Source organism: Xiphias gladius, chromosome 12, assembly GCF_016859285.1.
Source record: "Xiphias gladius isolate SHS-SW01 ecotype Sanya breed wild chromosome 12, ASM1685928v1, whole genome shotgun sequence".
Lineage (NCBI taxonomy): Eukaryota > Metazoa > Chordata > Actinopteri > Istiophoriformes > Xiphiidae > Xiphias > Xiphias gladius.
The window spans coordinates 10,710,559-10,733,228 of NC_053411.1; the positions used below are offsets into that span (position 1 = coordinate 10,710,559).

The 22,670-nt window shown below is 41.9% G+C and overlaps 2 protein-coding genes across 3 annotated transcripts; both read right to left on the reverse strand.

The window, feature by feature from the left end:
* Positions 1-5,989: 5,989 nt before the first annotated feature.
* LOC120797619 (carboxypeptidase Z-like) lies at positions 5,990-13,599 on the reverse strand. Of its 2 annotated transcripts, none has more exons than XM_040141442.1 (11): positions 13,112-13,599; positions 12,591-12,620; positions 11,560-11,934; positions 9,577-9,798; positions 9,255-9,481; positions 8,808-8,969; positions 8,505-8,663; positions 8,046-8,181; positions 7,698-7,837; positions 7,343-7,442; positions 5,990-6,732 (listed from the first exon to the last, which is right to left on the reverse strand). In XM_040141442.1, exons 1-11 carry the CDS (start codon positions 13,182-13,184, stop codon positions 6,374-6,376), a joined length of 1,983 nt encoding a protein of 660 aa, XP_039997376.1. In that variant the 5' UTR covers positions 13,185-13,599; the 3' UTR covers positions 5,990-6,373. The 2 variants fall into 2 exon arrangements, with proteins under 2 accessions (XP_039997376.1, XP_039997375.1); XM_040141441.1 differs by having other exon boundaries at positions 9,577-9,801; positions 13,112-13,598.
* Positions 13,600-18,697: 5,098 nt separating this feature from the next.
* LOC120797622 (G-protein coupled receptor 26-like) lies at positions 18,698-21,797 on the reverse strand. Its single transcript, XM_040141445.1, has 3 exons — positions 21,127-21,797; positions 20,873-20,986; positions 18,698-19,027 (listed from the first exon to the last, which is right to left on the reverse strand). Exons 1-3 carry the CDS (start codon positions 21,795-21,797, stop codon positions 18,790-18,792), a joined length of 1,023 nt encoding a protein of 340 aa, XP_039997379.1. The 3' UTR covers positions 18,698-18,789.
* Positions 21,798-22,670: the final 873 nt, after the last annotated feature.

Consider the following 22,670-nt stretch of genomic DNA (forward strand, 5'->3'; position numbering starts at 1 on the left):
TTTTCTTAATTACCACCATCAGGATGAATTGTAATCACGATGGTTATCTCCAGACATTCAAAAGTCATGTGGATTAGTCCAATATTTTGGTTTATGACCAAATACCCGCAAAGTGATGACATCGGCCTCTGCTGTACCTTGTATTTGGAGCTAAATTTGGAGCAAATGTTAGCATGCTAACAGGCTAGATCAAGATAAAGAACCGGGTAAAGAGAAACCTGCTCAATAACAGCGTGTTAGTATTGTCATTGTTTTAGCAATTAGCTCAAATCACCACCATTCTAAAGTACACCCTCAAAGAGACACTAGCATGACTGGAGTTGTCTTGTTTTTGGCCAAAGATACAGTACATCTTTCACACAAATGAATGAGAGAAGTCTTCAACTTTGGAAAGCATTTATTCTGTAACGTTCTATGCTACAACTAACAAAATGATTTGAAAAGTTCATTAGAAAAACATGCCACATTTATGAAAATTAAAGGGTCTGTGCGGTCCCTATGCTGCCAGGCAGAGGCTCCCCTTTGAACCTTTGCTATAGGAGAGTATCAGAGCGTTTCAGAAATAAATCAAAGCAAATGAACACAATCAAACTCTGGAGGAACATGTCAACAAACATGATTCTTCATCAGAGCCTGAAGGTCAAATTAAAGCCTATGTAGCCTTGTCGTACAGTGACCTCTGACCGTCACGCTGGAGGAGAAACCCCAAACAAACCAACAGAAAAATGCCACAAAGAAATTCTCAAATCCTCAATTTACCTCCTAAGTTCATGAACACCAGCAGTCAATCAACCTGGAAAGCGCCTCTTATTTTCAAAAGGAAGTGACTTCCACAAACGAGCAGCTGTATTTTCTATTGTTAGATTCTGTTGTGGTTAGGGATCCCAACACTATTAAAGTGGAATCACCTTAATCCAGTTGGACCTGCTTTTGTCATAGCTGAGGGGTTTTCTACAGGAACGATCGGTGGGGTTTTGTATACACTCATGCTCGACTGGTCGCATTATCTTTGCTTCACGTGTTCCCCCTCGAGTTTGTTCAGGGTCTGTAACAAAGAAAGTGGCTTATTATCACCCACTGGAGGAGTTGTCTGCACATGTACGATTCGGTAATTGCTGCCGCTTAACAAGCAGACTGAATTGGACTTGACATTGAGCCATTATTGGGAAATGAAATGCTGTTTTTGCAATTATGAGAGTTTGGCAGGGCTCAGTGAATATCCCCGGTAAGGATCATAAAAAGAAAATAGAGTTACATCCACAGAGGGACAGCAGTAGTGTATGATGTTGGAGACAAGATCTTCCCTCAGTGTGCAGTAAAAGGGATCGAACTTTATCAATTAAAGATTTCATTCTCCTGAAATGCTACTCTAAGCATTCTGCTTGAGACTCTGCTTGCCACTTCTATATGAACTGAATGACTTGCTGTGGTTCAAACATAATTGTTGAAACAAGAAACAGTCACAGACATAGTTTCATTCTCTCTTCCCTCAAATTTTCCTTAGCTTACACCTGTTGCAGATCAGATCAGATCAGAACCTCCCTCTAATTAACTTATTTTCTTGACACTGAGGGTTGTATCTGGACCTTGACAAGCGGAGTGTAGAGAAAGCACATGCAAAAAACTATTAAGGCTGCTGGATCAATAAACAAACTAAAGGTAGAAGTCAGACAGACACCAAGATCTCAGTTAGATCACATTAAAACGTTGCCCTGTTAAATTAAATTTATTGGGAGCCCATTGATCAATTCTCAACCTCTCTGATTTATCTTGACCCCCGGGTTAGGTACCCACTGTTCTATGGCATACTTATACCATATTACAGTCTGATTCAAAATCTTAATTTCAACTTGGTTAACAAATATTGGAAATATTGGAAAACTGCAAAAACCTTTCAGCCCCATTCCTTTAAGTTCAAATCTCAAGGGTAACACTTGTCAGTCATATACTAAAATCAGTTAATGGGAGTATTTAAAAAATCAGTTAAATAAAAGTACCCCCCAGCTGTGATCTGACACCTGCTGGCACTATATTCACATGGTGGGGGTGAGCGTTCATAAATAGTCATAGTTATAAACTGGTGCAGAGGCGGAACATAAGTGTACTAAAGCTCCTTTGAGAACAGAGAGCAGGTTCACGGCACTGAAATGAGGCATTACTTACCTACTTGCCAGCAGCATGACGCTGATACAACATGGCAGCTAAGGGCAGCCCTCTGCTACTTTCTCAGCCTCACCAAGTAATTGGTGACCCAGCACCCCACCTGACATGGGCGGCTCAAGGAAATGGCCCCAGAAAAGCAAATAGGGTCAATCCTACATGGGATTGTCGTATGTTTGCTAAAGAGGACGTGACAAGTCAAACCAGTCATTCCCTCATTCAGAGAGTGGTACGGGCCTATTTAACGCTGTGTTTGGTCTGGTTTGTTTTAGCATTCAGTCCCGTCATTCCGTGCCCTGTATGGGAGGGATTACTGTGACATGAACGTCAAGTTTCAACATTCCTAAAAAGTGGTAAATTTGCAGAGCAATGAACACAACATTTTCTTAGATAACTGATAAATACGCTTACCTGAAACTAAAGTATTTGTTTAAGGTTCCTCGATTTAATTTTTATTTTATTAACATCAACCGTCAGACATCTTCAGACAGCATTCCAAGTGTAACCCTACGATGTTATGGATCTTTTGGTGCCAGATGTATGCTCTCAACATAAGTTTCAAAATGTATATAATTTGATTCGTAGGCGTTTTTTTAAATAACCTGGCAATAGCTTTCAAAATCATGATTATGCCCAGTTTGTGCCTTACATGTAATCAATGACTTTACATTTAGGACTTCTGCATTGATTAATACAAATGAGTCAGATATAAGAATGTGCGACTTCAATGTAATCTGTAAGCATTGAATCATTTTGCAGTTTCCACCACACAAAAGCAGCAAAAAGACAAAAAGAAAGTGGACAAAACATTGTAAAGTAACCCCCAAGTGAGTGAGTTTTCAGCTGTTCCATCAAATTACACAGAAAATAGGCCCATCAACAGGGAAACTGAGAAGTATGTGAACAGAGTGTATTTCTGTCCATTCCACTTGCTCCTTACCTGTGCAGACTCTGTATCATATCATGTGGTGCACAAGGTGTTTCTACAGGCATTACTGTGAAAGAAAGTGCAGAACTGTGTGACCTAGAGACAGAAAGAAGAACATCTATCTCTGCTAATATACAGTAAGATGCCTACATAGAGTTAATATACTACACTGTCAGTTGCGAGCCCACTACGCTGTGTTTAACTTGCATTTCCCAATCGGGCTTCTTCAATCTGACTTACACCTGCAGCACAATTCGAACTTGTACCTACTTTTTATCTGTGCCTCTGAAACTACTTCATCACGGTTTGCAACCTCCTTCTTCTAATCTATTGACTCCGCTGCCATCCTCTCATCCACTGGTGTATAGCAGCGCAGCAGTTTAGTAGATTTTAGCTGTAAAAAAGGCCAAGCCCCCACGTTCTGGTGCACGATTAACGTCCCTGTTGAAGGTAACGCAAAACTAAGACATTCTCTTCGTGATTTCTGAACTTCCGAAGGTCCACTTCCACCTGAGCGCAGTACGCTACTGAGGTGAATGCTGAGCTGATGAGCGTCTTTTGCACATCAGAATATTTCTATAGACGTAACTCGAGGGTCCCATTCCCATGTAGCACAGCATTGCTCAGAAGAGAATCAAAGTTTTACCCTGTACATTTGCCTGAGTAGGTGTAAGTTACCATTCATCTTGGCAAGCAGCCTTTGGTAAGGCTGTTGTAGTTACAGTTGTCAAATTCCCTCCATTAATATACATCGAATACTATTAGAGAGATTCTCCTTCCACACATGACAGTACCTGTTTCGAGGCACTGCAATGCAACTACCATATATCATGAATTCCAGTATTTGAAACAGACTTGCATGTCATGGAAAAAGACCGCGGTGATGCCGTCTGGCAGGCTACTGAGAGCTCTCCCCAGAAGGTTATGTGTTACTGGGACAATATACAGTATTTCACAGACCTACTGTAGATGAGTGTTTCTCCTCTGCTGTTTTGCTGAGTTTGGTGCCAAATTACGTGTTTGTGTTTTGTAAATCCCCTGAAAAGTCTGGTTATTTTCTACACTGACTTGTAATGGGTCAAGTAGTTCACTCACCAGACTTTCCTCTATGATTCTATAATAGTATTCCTCGACCTTTATCTGGGGGTAATTTGCCTTTCCCATGCCTTTTTCATGAACTTACAAAAAATCCTTAAGAGCTGTTCTGTTTATATTTGGGACTTCACTAGACCCCGGGACTGGCAATGCTGTTGCACACTTTACTCCATTTTTTGCTGCTTCTCATTGCGGCGATCTTGCATCCATTTGGTGCTTTGTCTAGGTGAATTTGTGCTGTTGTGGTTGTTTATTAGCTAACTCTGACAATTTGCCTCAGCCGCTTATCCTTCACTTTCTTCTGTGTCACACTCCTTATTCCTTCAAGCAGCTCCTGTAGTTTGGCTTTAGTAAAATACACTCACACCCTCTTTTGCATCGTCTTCCTCATTCCTCCTTTGTTGTTGGTAGTGCTTTCTCCATTGCACAGCTAATTTATGCTGATGCCTTGTGTTGGTCTGAGCTTGCACCCCTCATTTTTCAAAAAACCTCCGCCATTATAAATATCCCAATGTTTATCCAGTCAACTGTTCCTTCCTCCATTGTCTGTTTTTCTTTTATAGAGATCATAGTTTTAAGGCTATAGAAGGACATTGACAGGTCACAACATGTTAGAGAAGCAATGTAAGTGTTGAATAAAAATGAGCTCTTCCGTAAAACTGATGACCAGAAATTAGGTTTACATTTACCAAACATCCCATCCTTCCTTCTCAGGTGTGTGGGAGGGGGATTTGTAGCTATGAACTGACCTTAAGTTTCACAGATTGCACCGGATTAATCATTTGGACTAAACCATAAAGGGATTGCTGTCATGATGTATCTTCTACAAAGAGAATTTTAATAGAGGTTGTTGAGATCAGTGGTTCACACCCTGGGGGTTAAGGAACCCTCCAAGGGATCACAAGATAACGCTGAGGGGTTGCAAGACAATTAACAGGTCAAGACACAAGACAACACTTACTTCTGTTTCACAAAATTTGACATATTCTCTGGCTGCCTCCAATCTTCGCTTGTTTTTGTGAAAAGAACTGGATGATTAAATGTCTTCAAGCCTCTAAACAGAAATAAACAATCAGAGAAAATCACTCTTTGGTGGAACCACTCGCATGTCACGTGTGACAATGGTTGGAAGTAGACTTCATTTTATGGGGTTTATCGTAACCAACTGTTTTAGATGACTTTAGCTTCTGACTTTAAAAGTCTAAACAAAAGTTGAAGTCAAATAGTTACTGGATGATGTCACTTTAGCCATCATTCTGCAGGTTGATTTTCACAACTGTGCTGCATGTTATTGGCTGTAATACACTGAATTCAGAGAAAATCTGTGAAATCTACAGTACGCATGATCATTTCAGTTTATAATCACCGGAATGAAGTCGCTGTATGATTAGCCACTTTCTTACCTGCCTTAAATAAAGCTTCACAGAAACATGTGAAGGCTAAAAGTTATTTCCACAGGTCTGCACCTTTGGCTGCATAGCAAGAGAAATAAATCCAAAACAAACCCCAAAAGCATTTTTATCCTACATAACCCTGACTCAGGCATTATACCCATGACACACCTGCACAACAGTATTTCTGCTAGTGGTACAGATGCTACACTGTCAATGGCTTGTAGAGACCTGGGCCAGAAGTTGATTATAGCCCGCCCCCTATTGGTCACGTGGGTTCATTACCCACCGAACATGAAATGACTGGACCAGGATTGTAAAGTGGGTCATTTCAGTCAGTAAAAGCAAAAATGATCTGAGTAAACTTCAATATGACGTTTAAGAGGAAAAATTAGGTTGTATGTAGCTTGTGGGAATCATATTGTGACCACGTAAAAATATTTTATTTATGCAGTAAAATTGTTGGAAAATACAAAATATAAGTCTTTAACATCCTTGCATTTCATCATGGTTGTATACTGGAGATGATTGACTGTCAAGGCAAAAGCTTACAAACTTAAAGCCCTTAGTAAAATCCTGTCTGTCTCTCAGTGTTGATTAAAGGTGTTTACATTATGATTTCATGAACACACCGTGCACTTGTTGTCAAAAGCATGAAAGCTACCATGAAGCCAGCTTGCTTTACACTTGGATGCTGTTGTAACAACAATAAAAGGCAGCACATCCTTTACATGACAGCCTGACTTGTGTGTATTGTACTGTACGCAGTGAAACTACTTCCACTTCTCTTCTTCAAGCTCTAATAGTGCTTTAGCAGCCAGGTGGGGGCGGGTCCACCCGGCAGGACAAAATAGTTCCACCACCAGGGCTTCTCTGCTCTTTCCTCGTGGTTCTGGGTCAAATCAGCCATCTGGGTGTAGCGCTCATACTGGTTATAAGGGTCAAAGCGGTCGTAGGTGCCCAAGGACGGGATGGCGTGGTCCTCCTCCTGCATGTCAGCCTCTAGCGGAGCCGCCTGCAACACAAAGTCCACTCGGCCTGCTGTCTGCATGCGAGGAGGCAGGTGGACTTTCTTTATGGCTCTGGTGTAACCCGGGGCCGAGGCGATCACGATGTGGATACCAGGGTGGAGCAGGCGCCAGTATTCTCCATTTTCAGCTGGGCAGGGAGACATAGAAACACAGTTTGTTTGTTTTTTTAAAGGGGCCCTCCACTATTTTACACATGAAGATCACTTTACTTAACATGGACAGATGAGTAGATGCTTTGAGTGAGGCCTTTGGAAGATCTAAATTTGGGTTTAATTAACTTGAACGACAGATTTTTGCCAATGTGAGGCATTCATGTTTGGTTTTCAGTCACTTCCAGGAGCTTTCAAGAGAAATTTTCAGAGTTTCCTAGTTGTAATTACGCTTTGGATGTCGACAGTAAATACTAGTTACATGCCAGAAAATGGCGATTACAGAAACTCCTACAGTAATGTGACAAACAAACAATGCTACGAATTTATGGGAAATGTGCAAAGAAATGTGTGACCGTTCTTTTGAATTCAATCTCTAGCAAGTTTACTGACTTTATGGAGATGTGACACTAAATGACTGGAGTAACCCCTTCAAAGATTAACATTTCTTATGTTGGCCACAAGAACCCAGAGTAAGAATAATAAAAACGGACTAAGAAGCAAAACTAATGCCATTCCAGAGTTTATATAATACAATGAAATACAAGAATTATTCTGTAAAAAATGTTAGCATATGATCATTATCACCTGTGGTAATGTCATGTTGTATTCCTCTGATTGATATCCGTGCACCTTTTATTCCATTTCCCACCTCATCTTTTACGATGCCTTTGATACCTCGATGGGCCTGAGGGACAAAACACCAGAAGTCATTTACGAAAAAATTTCACAGTCGTGTATTACGACTTCAACATAGAAAAATCCTTCTCATTTGATATCAACTCTTAGTTTAATGAATTTATATCACGATAGAGGGCCGGCTAGCTCCAGTATTCATTCATACCACTTGTGAACGCTTTACTTCCATGACGCCAAGTGCTAATATGTCAGCAAATACCAAAGAAAATGGCTAAACGTGGACAGAATCTGGACTTGTTCTTACTGCCTCCATAAATGTGAGCAAAGCCTCATGGTTTTCATGCCAGCTGATAAACAGGTCCTCTTCAGGGGGGAATTTATCACAACCCAGCTCCACAGTCACCTCAAAACAGTTGGTGTGAAGATAGTTGAAGTCTTGCATACCTGACCAGAGAAAAAACTGCTTTACCCAGAAATCCATGAGAAATTGTGCTGACCTTTCCCCTCCGGGAGGTTCCTCCTCGCCATTTCCCTGATTTGGGATCATAACTGGTCACATAGCGACCTCTAGTGGCACCATTGAATATTTCACTTTTATTATAGAGTTAGAAATCACCTCAACTGAGGAATAATGTTTACTCTTTTAACTCACCGCCTGCAAAGCTGGACCACTGTGCTCCATTAATGATTCCTCTCTGACTGAGAGTACGAGACGATCCACACTGGGCATTTTCATTGGTCATTGTTTCGTGGGAGTTTGCATATATTCCTGCCAGAAACTTGAAAACCTACAAAGTAAAAGCTGGTAAATTATTTTTCTCTTCTCTTGTTCACTACGTTAACACACTACAACATTATAACATTCAAGTTGAACGCTCACACTGCCAGTGCATAAATGCAAAATTAACGTTATATGAAAGATTATCAATGAAAATATATGAAAGAGCAATCCAATCATCGTACTTATAGTCATCTCAGCTTCAGATCTTGATACAGTGTTTTTTTGGTGAATATTCAAATTCAAATTTTCCACAACGTCAATTATCCCACGCTTTCATTTTTTAAAACAACACAGTCTGTAGCGGCGATGCTTTTCAAGGAACCCATTCACCTGATCGTCCGGTGCTGGGGAGAACATGTTGCGTTCCAGTGGGTGTTTTGACAGATCGTAGGGGTACGACACCACCAGGTCCCCGCCACGGAAGTTAGCAGAGAGCACAAACGGTATGGAGCGGATCCATTTCATAACAGCGTATGTCTCCGGTGCAACCTGGATTGCAGCATTAAGACTTATTCGGACCAAGAAATGAAACAAATCACGTTTATTCAATTTAAAAGGCTTCCTTGACAATATCACCTATTATGCCAGTAAGTATCATTCACTGGCATATATGGATAAGGATTCATACTGTACCTTACCAAACCAGTAATAGTCTGGGATTGGGACGTGGTCGGTGCGGTAACCCTTTTGTCTGCGTCGGTTGTAAACAACGGAAGTCAAATCTGGGAAGTTTCTGTTCAGGTCGATGTTCTGAGCGTTGTTCCGACCGATGTTCGAAGTATCATATCGAATATCCTGAGGAATGCACAGACGAGCATGTTTGAAAGCAAATTAAAACAAATCTCTAAACATGACGCATACAGTCACTGAATAAGTGTTAAGGTTGCTTAGTGCTGCAAATAGCCATTAGAAACATGGAAATTTGAACAATTTAATGGCAACAGGGAAACTCCATCTGCAGAAGTTTGTGTGATAGAGCTAACAACTCCAAAACAGCTACTGAATGAACCCTGTGTTGTGCGTTCGGCTGGTCTTCCAAGGCCTGACCTAAAGAAACGTATGTACCCGTGGAGAACTGACCTCTTCATCACCGTCCTCATTGTCCTGGACTCCAGAAACAGCCACCTCGTACCCATCAGGGTTCATGGAGGGCAGAATATGGATGCGGGTGGTGTTGATGAGGGTCTGGATGCGCTCGTTCCCCAGCAGATACTCTGAGCACAGGTACTGAGCCAAGTTGATCAGCAGCTGGCGGCCCAGGACTTCATTTCCGTGTATGTTGCCAATGTACTTCATCTCTGGCTCGACTGCAGAGGGTCGCATTTACAGAAACTGGTCTGACTTCCTCGATAAGGAAAAAGAATGCAGACTATTTACACAGAGGCTGGTGACCTTTACTTACGCAGTTCGTGTTGGCCGGGGTTTTTTGAGAACTCAATCACGAGCAGCTCCTTTCCCTCCATGCTGCGTCCGATGCTGTAGGTTCTGGCTATGTCGGAGCATTGCTCCTCAGTTCTCTTCAAGATGCTGATCATCTGAGCGTTGGAGTGATAGGTGAACTGCATCGAGGTAGCGGGCTCCTCAGGAAGAGTCTCCATGCTGTCAACAGCCTCTACATTTTGCTCTGCTATTAAAAAAAAAAAACAACATGTGTTATCAGTTTTAATCAATGTGCTTTCAGCTCTAGCGACTGACCACATTTAAGATCTCTGAGACAAAAAGGCTGTCTCCATTCTTGTTGCGCTGCCAGGGTAAAAATAGGACGTTCATGGACCCTGGTATGTACAGCAGAAACCAAAAGGAATGTGTGGAAAGTCAGTGCACACCACATGCCTTATGATTTTTTTCAGCTGGTACATTAAAGTGTTAAACCTGCTGATGTCTACCCTTATTTTAGTAATCACACTTATTTTGACACCAGCAGAAACCAATAATAATAGCTCCAGAACCAGATGGAACACATAAAACTATAGTGCTGCCAGATTCACAAGGCCTACAAGACTTTATTTGTTAAAACTGTCATTATTGGTTTAAAAGCATGATTTGTAGGGTGTAAAACTTGTTATAGATTTAATCTATCACCTAATCATCTTTAACAAGAGCTTGCATGTATAGCTAACTCATTCCCATTTAAAAGGATTTTTTTCAAACAAGCTGTAAAAGCTTTATACACAACATTTCAATATTATCACCTTATAAAGTTGATACTGATGTCTGTCTTGCCAAAACATTAAAAAAAGAATAAAAATCTTTAAAACCCAAATTGCATCGAATGAACCACTCCGGAAAAAAAATACATAAAATTGTAAAGTACAGCATGTTGTTGATTTTTAGTTGACAACTCCGGTGACCTTTGGTTAATAACTTTTCAAAAGCTGTAACCAAAGATCGTTATCATTATCAATATTTCTGTTGTTTGATTTCTCAATTAATCGTTTGGTCTTTAAAATATCAGAATATAGTGAAAATGCCCTTAAAAAAATTGGCTGAAACCCAGAGTGACATCTTCGAATTGCTTGTTTTGTCCAACACCAGTTCAACACCCAGAGATATTAAATTATTTATCGCATAAGACAAAGTAAATATGATGTGTAATGGAGGGCCGTTCCATGGTGCTGTACCAGTGTGAAAAATGAACCAACACATACTGCTCAGTATTACTATGTGAGGAGCCTGAGGTCACATGATATCAAAGCAGGACCAAGCATCAGTTTGAAATGAAAATGAATATGGGAATAATTACACAAGTCCAACCTGTTGCCAGAAGTCTGGACCACATTCCAGTTCACGGAAAAAAAAAAATTAGCACGATGATATGTTATAGTGCTAGAGGTTAAGGCAGTGTGGCTGATTTCATTGGCTGACTTTAAGACTTTCAAGATCATATGCACATTTTATGGTACGCAAACGCTAACATGACAGGACCGAATGCTTAAATCAGTTCCTTCTGTCTGTGCAGACGTTCCTGCTGTTCATGCTCTCACATTGCTCACACATGATTTCTGCTGTGAGTGGCAGCAGAATATATTATTTTTATGTATCTATTTTGGAAACTGTTCACTTTAGGAATTTAATACAGTTTTTTTTTGTTTTTTTTAAATACTGCCATACACTGTTTGCCTTTCTATGGTGCAAGTGAGAGTGAGGGTTTATGTGGCTGTTCCATTTGGATTTTATTTTGTGGTAAGCTACATGAGTATGTGTACCAACCAGATGCCTGCAGACTAGGACTACACTTGTCTTTGTCTTTCTGATGAAAACAATGAGGTGTCATAGCTCAAAACCAAAAAGTTTAAATATCAACAGAGATATACTTAGTCAAAACCATAATGTCAGATTAGGTCACCTAGGTCACAATAACAACGATATTGTACTCAGTCCTCACCTTTTAGGCCTTCCAGCGGGTCATAACACCCTTCTTCTTCCCCGACAAAAAAGCGATCACAGTCCAGGAAGTAGGGCCAAGCCATCTCTATCCTGTCGAAAGCATGGCTGCATCTTTTACGCACCGCCTCACAGGTGGTGCGGCAGGGCTTCAGCACCTCTGCCTTCTCGCAGCGCGGGGCCAACACCGAGCAGCCCAGCATACGGATTTCAGGGTTGCACTCTCCACCGAGCAGGGACTCTACCACGCTTATGAGGAGGTACTCGGCGCCGGCCTCGGCGTCCTCGCGGGTCTTGTGGCCGAGGATGTTTGGGAACATGGTCTGAGTGTAGGCCATGTCGTCGCAGTAGGACAGTTGGATGTCTGCGCATTTGGCTGAGGTAAACAAAAATAAAATAAAATGCAGCTACATTAGGAGCAATTTCTGCTGAAATATTTACCGGATTGCTCGGCACAAGTATGAAAAAGTGCAGAAAACATTAGGTAGAAGTTATCACTAATAGTCCATATTAATCTTAACATTATCAACCTTACTTAGCAGGACTGAAATATGTTCTGTTTCTTCATCTATCTCACACATAGTCATCTGCCGCACTGAGCCGTCTTCAATCATCCAGTCCCAAATATTTCTACTATCTCTGGAAATTAGAATTTGAATATTTCATAGTGCCATTGATCATCTAAAAATACACATGATGGTTTTACGGCTTTCGGGCCAGATTCCATTAAGAACACGCCCAGCCTGACTTATGATCTCATCCTTTTTGTTGTTGAAAACACTGACTCAAGCCAAAGCCGCAGGGATGTAACTGTACAGGCATCTGACCTGTCAGGGAGGGAGGGATCACTTTAGGGCCTGGTCTCTCTCTAACGTCACCACTGAGTGGTCGAAGGCTCAGAAGTCAAAGAAAACATACCATTTATGAGTTAAACAGTTCAGAGGTGTGATCAGCCGCCACAACAAGAGGCGAGCTAGATGGCAAACAGCCCGTGTATGATACTGCTCTCCGTCCGTGCCCAAGGGTACTTACGTTTTTCTTCCACTCGTGGCTTGCACAGCCCTGCAAGACACATCAGTATGTCATTAGCTGACACCGTGTTAGACACTAGATGGCAGAGTGGTTTCTATAAATGCCTCACTGTGGCCTATAAAATAGCATTCTGATCAACCTCGGGTCTTGCTTCAGCAGCACTCTGAAATGCCTGTCTGTCTACAAAGTATTAAGTCATTAGATGTTCCACTTTTTTTAATATATATATAGGATTATAAATCTCAGTCATTAAAGCTGAAAAGCATGCTTTCGTCTAGAATATTAAAACCATTTGGCAAACCTTAGGGCCAACATAATCATAATCATTTTGTAGTTTTACGTTTCTAAAAGTTGCATGCAAGCATTTTTCATAAGTTTTACTGCATCAAATTCAGCCTCGGGAGCGAGAAAAAGTCCAGAGCTTGCACATGAAAAGATGCCATATCCAATTTACACAGCAGGTCCGGATGGAGGTCCAGAAGAACGGAGAATGGAATCATATAAAGTTGGAGAAACCTCACCTCGAAATCCTGGGTCACACCGTGGAGGAGCGCACGAAACGAGGACCAACAACTCCAGCAGGATCAGCAACATGATGCTCGTCTTCCCGACACTTGTGTTCCGTTTCGATGTGGCACCTCACACACGCAAGAGTGAGTGTGAGTGAGGTGTGTGTGTGTGTGTGTGTGTGTGTGTGTGTGTGTGTGTCTGAATCTCCCAAGTCTGCAGAAGTTCCCTCTGAACTTCCCCGAAGGCCACTTTATTACACACATTACGGTCAGCTATCAAGTTACAGAGGAAACGACTCTGAGGTGAAGCGGGGACATCTTCATGAAAATGGGAATATGGCGCTGATTTCAGATGCTCCACTGACAGGGAAGCATGCAGCCATATTTTGCCTCTTCCCTGGCGTCTGGGTTTAGTTGTTGACGTTTTGTTCCGGGAAGGGTTTGACTCCGGGTCGGAGGTGATTAAAGTGCCAGACTACCCTTGGCTTTAATCAATTACGTCTGACCTTGTTTAAGCAGAGGGCACCTTTTCAGTCACATGACGCCGTTTGGCCAATAGGCTGACACCCGGCCTTTAAAGGCACCTGTTGGGGGTAAACGTAGAAGTAAAACTTTACTAATAGCAATTTTGCCGGATCCATTTTAACTTTCTCTTTACTTGTCTTAACTGCTAGTAGTGTGGCCAACTCCGGTCTAACTTTAAGGACTGCAAATGCTAAAGCTAGCAAAGACTGCTGTTGTGTTTTCAACTGCCTTTGCTGCATAGGATTTCCTATGTAAACTTCAAGAAATAAAGCCGAAAGGATTTTTATAAGCCTCTGTTGAGAGGTGGGTTTTAACTACAACGCTACAGATGGTATCTATCCACCTGGAAAGATCAGCGTTTACATCCTATGCTTAACGTGTATATCAGCAAAGGGGTTTAGAACACCTGCCTACTTTATTTGGATATGTTTTTTTTCTCTTTGAGGTGTGTCAGGTTTTTATAATTTTTTACAGTTTAACCTTAGCCTATGGGAAGAATCAACATCGTGTCAATGACCTTGGTGTTTGCTGTGTTGCTAACAGCAACTCTGATGAAACTACACCTGACACCTGACAATCAGGCAAAGATGACCTTTAAGCCTTAAAATTCTCCTTAATGGAGCAAACTTTCTCAAGATTACTTCCAAGACAGTCAGACGACACGAAACATTTGATTGTCTCAAGAGGAGACTTGATTTGTTTCAAGACTCAGCTGAGGTGGTTTGCATGTAACCTGATTTCTACCTATTTAACCTTTCTAAGCATCAAGAGAGCACCTTTACACCCTTGTTTGATGTGACGGAAGACTGTTCACACACAGGAAAAAAACAATCCTGGACACTATCACACAGAAAATTTTGCTATGGCTACCTACATTTTCCGAGGAATCTTGTTTTACTCATTCTACTAATTATAGGGTCTTCTCTCCTCCAAGCTGAGCTGATCTGAATTAGCATAATGGGAAGCATGATTCATCATGTAGGCAGGCAGGCGCAGGACCCTCGGGTTCAAGACTGGATAGAGTCTCTTGAGAGCAACCTCGGCCCTCTGGCTGTAATGAGCGTCGTGAGTTTAGGATGTTAAATAAGAAATACTACCGTATCCTTCAGCTACAACAGGAATATAAATTTGGATTCTTACCAACTTTTTGCTATTTTCTGTCTTCTGTTCTTTTAATATTTTTTTGGGGGGGGTTTTGTTCGTTTTGTCACTATGGAATTTCATACAGGCATTCATGGTCTTTAGTGCTAATTAAGAAATCTTAGTATGCTAACACGCTAAACTAAGATGATGAACATGATAAGACAATTATACCTGCTAAACATCAGCAGGTCAGCATGCCATCATTAGCATTTAGCCCAGAGCACCACTGTGCCTAAGTCCAGCCTGACAGCGCTGCTAGCATGGCTGCAGATGTCTTTATTTTTCCTGGGGAAAGACGATGATACAAGAGGTCACCTCCTAACAGTCCTTCATTCAGTTTTTTTGTAATGCGTGGAGCATCACCTTTTCATTCATTTCTGTAATTCTGTCTCTGTAGAGTGTTTTTCTAATACTTTGTATTTTATTTTTCCTACACATATTTTCACCCTTGACTGTTTCCTTGCCTTTATCAAAGTAACACAGTGGCCTAAAATGCTTGAAGGAGTTGAGATGTTTACCCTTGCTGCAGTGCTTGTTGACTGGGTTATGTTCCTGTAAGGTAAACTGTTTTAAAATTCTCCTTGGGCTTATTTATACATTTATACAGTTACTATACTTGAGTGTCGGAGGACTACTCACTATAGAAAATACAGTCTCAAGAGATGGTTGACACTCTTTTAGCTTGCTCAGTTGTTGTCATTTTGAACTAAAGCAGCCATGAAACAACTACTCTGCAACGCATACATTTTCCATTTCAGTGTTATTAATTATCAGTTTCTCCTTTATCAGTTCCCAATGATTGGGGTTAATTAGAAAGTTATGTTATTCTAGCCAAGGCCTGGCACCAGTACAACCATGAGCTGCTTTTAGCACGAACTGCCCAAATTCAGAGGTGCTGGTGGTTGAGTTAGCCACAAAAATGGAGATTCCTTCACTTAATGCTGCAAATAATTACTGTTGGTCTGTTTCCATGCATCAAATTCCGCCTGAGTCATTACTGAGTCAGAATAAATCAGAATCATTAATCTGCAAAAATGATCTTTGACCCGTCTCTTTAATTAGACTTTGCAATAATGCCGCTGCAACAGAGATTGGGTATGTGACACCACGGTCCTTTTTTATACCACATATCATCTACCAAATAGGACCACAAGGCAGATGGATGCAAAACAATGTGATGCAGAAACAGGAGAGTACCTGGTGGTGAAAGAGGAACCAAAAAGTGGTTTTATTTAATAAAGAATAATCAATTATGTTTCCTTTGAGTTTACCTGTATCCATCGATTTCAGATATTGAATACTGCCTACAATGTTCCCGTATTCCTCATCTAATCATTTAAATAAAAGTCCTTCTATTTGCTGTGTAGTTAAAAGTCCTAGACTCTGAACTACAAGGCTTGAATTCAATTTACAAGCTTACAAATTAGATGTAAGGGCATTATCTAAACTTATTGACATTACTGTGAAAACATTAATATTTTTTATAGCTTTATAACTGACAGCTTTTATTGCACATATTCCACTAATAGCTAATCACACTGCCAAAGAACAGCAAGTGGCTCACAGGAGGGAAAATACATGTGCATGAAATACATCCAATGAAACTGATTCTTTAATGATAAGGCAGCTATTCTGGTTAAAGTATAGAACAGCTGACACATTTTCAAATCTGGCACAAACACAGAACAGTGTGTTTTGAAGCACTTTGAAAGCATTCCTATGCTACATCACGTTGCTCTCCCGTTATCTAGACAAAAAGTTGTTGTTCCTGTACAGTGCAAAATATAGAATAACATCATGTAAATATCCATAGAAACATTTTTCCAGCCAACTGGCAAAACAAAGCACAGTTGTACAAATGCATTTCAGTTGAAAGTGGACTATCTCTAGTACATTCAGTTACAAACGCACACTTTAAAGGATAAGTCTCGTGGTATTCCCCTCTTTTTTTCTTATTGTCAGCAAAACCATCGAAGAGACCCAAAACCAACAATGAGCTCATCCTGCAAGGAGCAAATACTGTTTGTGTTCATCCATCTGCTCCTGACCCCCATTCCTCAGCTCACCTTACCTTCCACTTAACCACATACAGTATTTGCATTTTGTAAATGGTTCATGTTGTTATGAAATGTTATGCTGTATATGTCGTGATACTATTGAAGTTTATGTATATTTTGAATAGTGTATTTTAGGAGGACTACACTTTGCTATTATACTTTTCTCTAAGTGTAATGTGTAATGTTATGTATTTTACATACATTATTATTATTATTGAAGACGGGTGACAGTTTCGGAACAACATGGTCCTAGTAAGGTTTTCATGAAGTCTTCAAATTTTGGATTGAAACCATCTTTTTACCGTCCCATAGCTTGTCATATAGTGTAACCTTGTGTGAATAGAATTGAAGCATCAAATTAGTGATCGACCTGGCTGAGCTCTAGCCTCTGGATTACAATCACCTGACATGATGTTGTGACCTAAATCTTTACATAAGCCCTCATTCACATTGTCCTTGCCTCCTGGATTTGTGAGCTCACTTTTTGAATTTACAAGAGAGTTGGATTTAATTAAATGAAACGTGTGTCAGAACTAAGAGGCTTTGGAGACTAAGTGGCCGAGGAACTAAAACTGCCACTACACCTGTTATTCCAATAAATATAAATTATTTTTCTAATTCTTAATTTGCTTACTTACATGTGGTGCTCTTTGTTAGTGACTTTTCCAGAATCTATTAAAAACACACCACTGAGCCACCCTGTTGCACTGGGTGACATGTTTCTTCTTTATCATGAACATGGGCACTGTCGTTTTACAGTCAATCCTACATACACTGGGCAACTGCTATAAATCCTCACTCTACGCCAAACTTGTATCACACCGCGACTAAAAATAGTCCACAAAATATGCAGTTTTTATTCCTGATAGCGTAGCTTTTGCTAAACCCCCCCCCCCCTTTTTTTTTTAATGAAAGTATATATCCATGGCCCATTTTTAAAGACGTACCAGGAACAAATGGCCTTGGAGCTAAGAGCTACAGGCCAACTAGGGAATCTGAAAAGTATTGAGTGGCAAAGTAACACTTCATAGGTTTTTGTCTTTTCATGGCACTTGTTGACAATAACAAAAATATAGAATATCACAAACCTTATCCTTTAATATCGTGGTGTAAATGTTATTTGCCTTTGGCTCCTGTAACTATAGTAGCTCTGAGAGATTTAGACAAAGTGCATCAATATTCAGTGACTGACATGACACTGTAAAGTAGTCTAACACGGTCAATACAGAACATGGCAATAATGTGCAGCAGTTGGGTCTCCACGCCTAAGAGTACATCCATTCACTGAAGGTACACTATCCAGAAGTGGGAACAGCATAGTCTCTCCGTTCTTTCACATCTTCACTCTGCTGCCTATCGACCATCGGCTACAGTCCCTGTGTTTTGCGGCAGAGGAAAGGTCACTCCATGTGGATTTGCCAAAATCATTACAAAGTGGTTGGTACAGTACAAAAGGCCACTTTATACATGTCTCTCAAAGCGAAGATTTCTCCAGCCACGTGGTCCTTCAGCTCGAGATTAATCTGAACCCATGACTTATTTGATAAAATTGATTTGTTTGATCTGTGTGTGTGCATCTGTGTTGTTTTTGTGTGTTTTGCTGTCGCTGATGAATCACGGATCCCTTGTTTACCAATACAGTCTGAGGCCAACGTCTCCACATCAGCGCTGTCGCTAGCTATCTGTCTTCCCCTCGCCAATCTCATCTTTTTCATCATTTCTTTGCCTTTTCATCCTCCCCCTCGTTACTGTCTTTTCATTCTTCTCCACCCACTATCTTCCTTATTTTTGCTCTTTGCCCCACGCCCACAATCTGTCCCCTCTATCTACTCTCTTTTCCCTTCTTAACAATATCCTGGCCCCTCTGTCTCTCTCCTCATTCTTTTCCTCCACCCATTTCTTCTTTCAAAAAGCAACCTTTATTTTTGGCCCATAGTGTGTAGTTGTCATGTTGAGCATTGGCCATTAGCTGATCCTCTGGAGACAGTAGTCGTTCTCTGTGTCTAAAGAGCTGTTATGGCCAGATGAAGGGTACAGGTCACGGCGGAGCAGCCTGTTGACAACTGTAACCAGGACTTTCCTGTACTGCTGACGTAGGAGGGAGTAGGCGAAGGGGTCAGATGCAGCCTTGCTGTATGTCAGGCACTTACTGATGATCCCCCAGTGGCGGTTTATGTCCACAAAAGGTAGAAGCTCAGCCAACCTGAAGGGGAGGCAGCGGAAATATGAGTAAACAAGTACAGTTTTTTCAAAGTTGCCATTAAGACCTTTTTTCGAACATTTTTGTCACATGATTAGGTAAGACTGAACTGAGAGCCTTAAACACATTAGGACCTGTATGGAAATTATAAGACAGGGTCATAAAAAGGGGGACGGTTATGTGTTTTTTCCTTTTGCCAAGATCTTTTGAAACTTTTTCACCCCAGATTTTCATGTTTTTTCAGCCTTTCCTCGAGCTGCACAAAGCTGTCACCTGTGCCTTGCTCTTGGTTCAAAAGTGGAGTGGCTGGAATATTTGAGAAACGGGACTCGCTTTTCTATGATCTCCATATTTCCTGATGTTCAGTCTAGTGGATATTGTGAAAAATATTGCTCGACTAACATAGTTAGTTTTAAATGGTACACCATTTAAATTCTTTATACACCTTAAGTTTTTATGATTCAAATGAATTGTAAGGAATTTTTAAAACGTGTGACTAAAAACAAATCAAACAAAGAAATAAAGTGAAATAAAGTACACATTGTAATATGTATTTTCTTTTTATGTATGCATTTACTATGTCATTATTAAATGGAAAACAAGTTCAACTGTCAGTTATTTAGCTTTTTGGCTTTAATAACTGAATGAACTGTTTTCAAATCAATCACAAGACAGGAAACAAAGTGAAGAGATGGCATTTTAAATCTTCCATAGAATATACACTGAGCATAGATAAAAAAAGGATATGTAAATAGCAATGTGCATTGTATTTCACTTCATTTCTTTGTTTATGGAAGCATTTTAATCTTCCATATTGCTGTGCCAATTCAACACCATTTGACATATTAGGGGAGTTGGCATTGCAGTTTTTCTATGTCAAGGGGAGGATCCATTGGACATTTTAAGAAACCTTAGGAGGGCTTTGCCTCTTTAAAAAAAACCCCGAACCATAAGGTTCAGCCCCCACACACACCCCAGTAATTCATTTACCCTCCCTTATGTTCTGCCATTTAAGGTAATTTTATGAAACAAAAAATGTAAGCGAAGCATTAGCTTGACCACAGACAGTGAAGAAAATTACACCGATACCATCAATAAATGATGTGTTTAAATGCTAATTTAAAAGTAGAACAGAGTAGCGTATGTTCAGGAATGATCATAATCTGATGGTTTGGCTTCTTCCAGTGGGCAGGCCTGGTCAGGGGGTTGCTCCAGTTACTCAGGCACTTTTTGGCTGTTAATGTGTGCTCTCCATTCCCTCCAGTATGTGCACACTCCACGTATGTCACACTGGTGGATCATCAGCAACACATCTGGCTGACAACTGTTTTGTGAGCCCCGAAAGCATTTCCTCTTGTCTCCGGGAGCCGCTTTTTGTTGCCTGTGCTCCATCTATTATCCCACTCTATTTTATGTCTATATCAACGGAAGCAGCATTGCAAGACACCTATTTACAGCACAGTGCAGGGGACTAATGAGCTGTCCCGTGGTTCAGAGGAATGACAATAATTCAAAGTAGCAGGTACAATTAGGCAGTGTGGTGTCAGGTAAGGGCACAGCATAATGTGCGCACTTCAGGTGGTGGACTGTCCCTAATTTGATCTGATGTTCTGACAGATCTGTAGCTTTTAGGTCTCTACAATACAACACAACAAAGATAATGAGTCTGGAACCAGAGATGAGGTTATTTACAAATTATATTCAGACTAAACATGTTTGAACCTAATTATTCACGAGGTAATTGCTCGAGCCATGTTATTATAATCAAGCTCATTTATTTTTGAAGCCTTGTGCAGACGTTTTTGCAGTAAATTAAATGATTTCTTGGTTGCTACCAATTCGGCTTACCTTGTAATCACATAAGGAGCAAAGCAGATGACGAATGAGCCGATGAAGATGCTGATCTTCTTGGTGGCTCTCTGCTTTCTCCTCTTTTGCTCAGCTAAGCATCTCTGTTTCACGCTGAAAACAGCAAAGGGACGTTTAATCTTCTGCCAAACAATGACAAAACTATGCACGGTGGTTGTAAGGGCTGTGAGAAAAAAAAAAAGAACAAACAAACATGCTTATAGATGAGGAATGCATTAGGCTGGGTGAACTACCTTGGGTGAATGTCGACCAGCAGGAAAAGAGTCTGCATGGTGATTATGTCAATCCTCTTGCAGTGAAACCTGGCGACTTTCAGCACCTTCAAGTAGGTGAAACACAAGATGAGCAGGGAGAGCATGAAACTAGTCGCGTGGAAAACCACAGTGAAGACCGTAAACTTAATCCCGTCGCTGCCTTCCTGGCTCGGCTGCAGGGTGCAGGAGGCGTAAACGTCGCTGTAGTTGACCCAGGAGAAGAGCAGCGCCGTCAGGGAGAAGGTGAAGGAGTGGAGCCAGGAGTAGCACACCATGATCAGCGCGTCCTTGTAGCGCATTTTAGTGGAGTAACTGAGCGGGAAGACCACGGCGATCCAGCGGTCTATGCTGAGCGCTGCCATGCTCAACATGGTGTTCGCGGTCAGAAAAGTCTCCAGGAAGCTGACCGCGTGGCAGGCGCAATCCCCGAAAGGCTGCTGGTTCCGGACGATCCCCACCAAAGTGGCCGGCATGTTCAGGACGGTGATGAGGATGTTGCAGAAGGACAGGTTCATGGTGAAAACGCCGGGCACCTGTCGGCGTATCTCGGTGCTGTGGACGAAACATAGCAGCACCAACAAGTTGGACAACAGCGAGACGACCGCGACCACGACGATGAACAAAGCGAAAATAATTTCAGCAAAGTCCATGTCTCACTCCAGAGGGTCCACCCTCGGGTTACCGGCGCCTGTTGTCGATGATACACACTTGGAGTCAACCATGGTCCCCCGTCGCTCGCCCATCCAGCAGCTCCGCGATTTCATTTCAATTAAATCCCCGCGTGTCCGCGCGCCGCCGTCCTCTCCAACTTCCGCGAGCGCTGTCCAGCGTGCTGAACCGAGCGGCCGCCGCCACCATCTCCCCCCCTTCAAACTTGGCGACGACTTCCCATCAACACCCGACGGGTGCAGGGGGGACGCTGCGCAAAGTGCGGCAGGGCGTGTGCGGCATGCCTCTCGGCAGCCGATACCCTTTTAAACAGCGGGCGGGCGGGCGGCCCACCCGTCAGGCAGATGCGGACCTGGTGGCGGACTGAGGAGGACCAGGGTAGAAAGCTGCATGCCTATTGAAATGAATAACCATTTTTTTACACGTCACGTGGAGAAACGGTGAAACACCGCCGGAGACGTGGGAACGACTCGCCCGGGTCACAAAACACCCAAAGTCACACCTTATTCCCTACATAGGGGAGTGTTTCTAAGAGATTTCCCGCCTGTTTGTGCGTTGTTTGGTTTTTCTTTGCGCAGACGTGTGCGCAAACACAAAACCAATCATCTGGCGTAAGTTGTGCACGCGCGAGTTCCTCGGGTCGCCCGCGGTTGCTCAAACTTCCGTCAAATCAACGTGGATCCGGAGGCGGAGGGCGCAGAGGGATCCGGGGATGTGCTCCGGGAGGATCGGGGGACGCGTCTGCCGTGGCCAAATGGCACAGGGTGCACACGCGCGCCAGAGAGGCACGGGGCCAAATAGATCCTTTTCCTGAAGTGAATTATTTATGGGCCAGTGGCTACTCTGGATTCAGT